The sequence below is a fragment of the Palaemon carinicauda genome, chromosome 14, assembly GCF_036898095.1.
Source record: "Palaemon carinicauda isolate YSFRI2023 chromosome 14, ASM3689809v2, whole genome shotgun sequence".
NCBI lineage: Eukaryota > Metazoa > Arthropoda > Malacostraca > Decapoda > Palaemonidae > Palaemon > Palaemon carinicauda.
In genome coordinates this window covers 13,831,695-13,834,194 of record NC_090738.1, presented here as the reverse complement: position 1 = coordinate 13,834,194, position 2,500 = coordinate 13,831,695, and the positions used below count along the sequence as shown (strand labels likewise).

Genomic DNA, 2,500 nt, shown 5'->3' with positions numbered 1-2,500 from the left:
TTTATGTACTTTATAAGTTTAAGATACCACTGTACTTAGTTTAATGAACTGTAATTCTAATGTGGCCCTGTCTGTCTTTCCCAGGAGTACGTTGATGCTGTGCGGTATCGCCTCCAGCCACCTTATCAAGCCAGGCTTAATATAAAAGTCAGCCACGTCTCGACCTAACTTTGCTGCCTGTGCATTGAATGCAATATAAGAAGGCATGAACGACCCAGGAACTCTTCTAAAACTGGTTCCAATACTGCTTCTTGCCGGAGGTCAAGAATTACCTTGAGAAGGGCTTGGAGTTGAAGGTTCTCCTCACCCTCGACACCTCTCCCGGACATCCATCCAGCCTTGGTGTGACAGAGCCTAATGTTCAAGACTTCAAGTGGTGTTCTTTCCTCCGGACACCACTTCCCTGATCCAGCCTATGGAGCAGGGAGTGATCAACAACTCAAAGAGCTATTGAAAGAATAATGATGGGAATAATACTAAGAGTCAGAAAAAGAGTAACATGGATATAAGAGCAAACTAAAGTAGAGGATATTTTAACATGTAAGAAAAAGATATAGACATAAGACATATAGTGAGAATGACAGAGAATCGATTGACATTGAAAATAACAGAATTCATACACTATCTTAAAATGTCTCAGAAAAGTAAATAACACATCAATCTCATCAAGAAAACCCATGATTCTATTACATAACTGTATAATGGGGTTAACATTTGTGGCAAGATAAACTAAGCTATCATTTTGTGTTACTACTAAGACCTTTATTCAAAGTAAAAGAAAATATGCCTTTCTTTTTCTCTCCCCCAGGCACAGTTGACGCTGAGCTCAGAGGTTTTCCACTCCGTTGAACGTGGCCCACTGATCGTCTTGGTGGAGAGGTGGTGCTGGTCCGCTGCCAGCCGGTTGACTCCTGTACCTACAGGTGCCTTGGTACACTCTCTTGTAGTAGGCGACCTTTATGTCAGGGGTGTGAATGCGAGCCTGTAACAGGATATCTGTGTAGTCATATGATATACTGCTTCTCGATTAGATTCATGCGTCCCGTTTATTTAAAGGGAAAATTAAAACATTCTAAATTGTGATGCTGGAACCGATTTTGTGATTTGGGTTAAATGGACTGGCGCTCCGGCTGGGGAGGCCTCTCATTTGCATTACAACAAAAAAATTGAAGAGGTTGGACAGCAAGATTGAGGAAAAGAAGCGAGAACAGGCTAGATATTGAATTCCAGGATTACTTAAACGGTTATTTTATGAAAAATTCAAAGCCGAATACTTGAGTCTGATCAGAATCTGCCTTTAAGATGACTTGAGAATTATTCTAATCAAAGTCAGTTGCTGAAAATTATTAAGGCTGATTAAGAAAAAAAATAAGTTTGATTCATAAGCGACCGAAATTCGTCACACAGAAAGCTAACTTGTAGCCGGCATTGAAGTCTTATATCGATTGCTCTTGACTTCACTGCGTACTTGTATTTCAATGTATTTTCTTCAAAATCTAATGGATTTTTCATTGGGTCAAACCCCAAACGTCCACCAAATTTCGTTGAAATTTTTTCCATATTTTTTGCGTAATGTTTTCTTCGAAATCTAATGGATTTTTCATTGGGTCAAACCCCAAACGTCCACCAAATTTCGTTGAAATTTTTTCCATATTTTTTGCGTAATGTTTTCTTCAAAATCTAATGGATTTTTCATTGGGTCATACCCCAAACGTCCACCAAATTTTGTTGAAATTTTTTCCATATTTTTTGCGTAATGTTTTCTTCAAAATCTAATGGATTTTTCATTGGGTCATACCCCAAACGTCCACCAAATTTCGTTGAAATTTTTTCCATATTTTTTGCGTAATGTTTTCTTCAAAATCTAATGGATTTTTCATTGGGTCATACCCCAAACGTCCACCAAATTTCGTTGAAATTTTTTCCATATTTTTTGCGTAATGTTTTCTTCAAAATCTAATGGATTTTTCATTGGGTCATACCCCAAACGTCCACCAAATTTCGTTGAAATTTTTTCCATATTTTTTGCGTAATGTTTTCTTCAAAATCTAATGGATTTTTCATTGGGTCATACCCCAAACGTCCACCAAATTTCGTTGAAATTTTTTCCATATTTTTTGCGTAATGTTTTCTTCAAAATCTAATGGATTTTTCATTGGGTCATACCCCAAACGTCCACCAAATTTCGTTGAAATTTTTTCCATATTTTTTGCGTAATGTTTTCTTCAAAATCTAATGGATTTTTCATTGGGTCATACCCCAAACGTCCACCAAATTTCGTTGAAATTTTTTCCATATTTTTTGCGTAATGTTTTCTTCAAAATCTAATGGATTTTTCATTGGGTCATACCCCAAACGTCCACCAAATTTCGTTGAAATTTTTTCCATATTTTTTGCGTAATGTTTTCTTCAAAATCTAATGGATTTTTCATTGGGTCATACCCCAAACGTCCACCAAATTTCGTTGAAATTTTTTCCATATTTTTTGCGTAATGTTTTC

General features: G+C 36.7%; 1 protein-coding gene across 2 annotated transcripts in view; it reads right to left on the bottom strand.

Annotated features, from left to right (window-relative positions):
• Positions 1-737: 737 nt before the first annotated feature.
• LOC137653431 (apolipoprotein D-like) overlaps positions 738-2,500 on the bottom strand; it is a 39,311-nt gene continuing 37,548 nt past the window's right edge. For both annotated transcript variants that reach the window (XM_068386814.1, XM_068386813.1), the window contains exon 5: positions 738-982. In XM_068386814.1, coding sequence (XP_068242915.1) covers positions 827-982 — 156 coding nt within the window. In that variant the 3' untranslated portion in view covers positions 738-826. The remainder of the gene's footprint in view (positions 983-2,500) is intronic.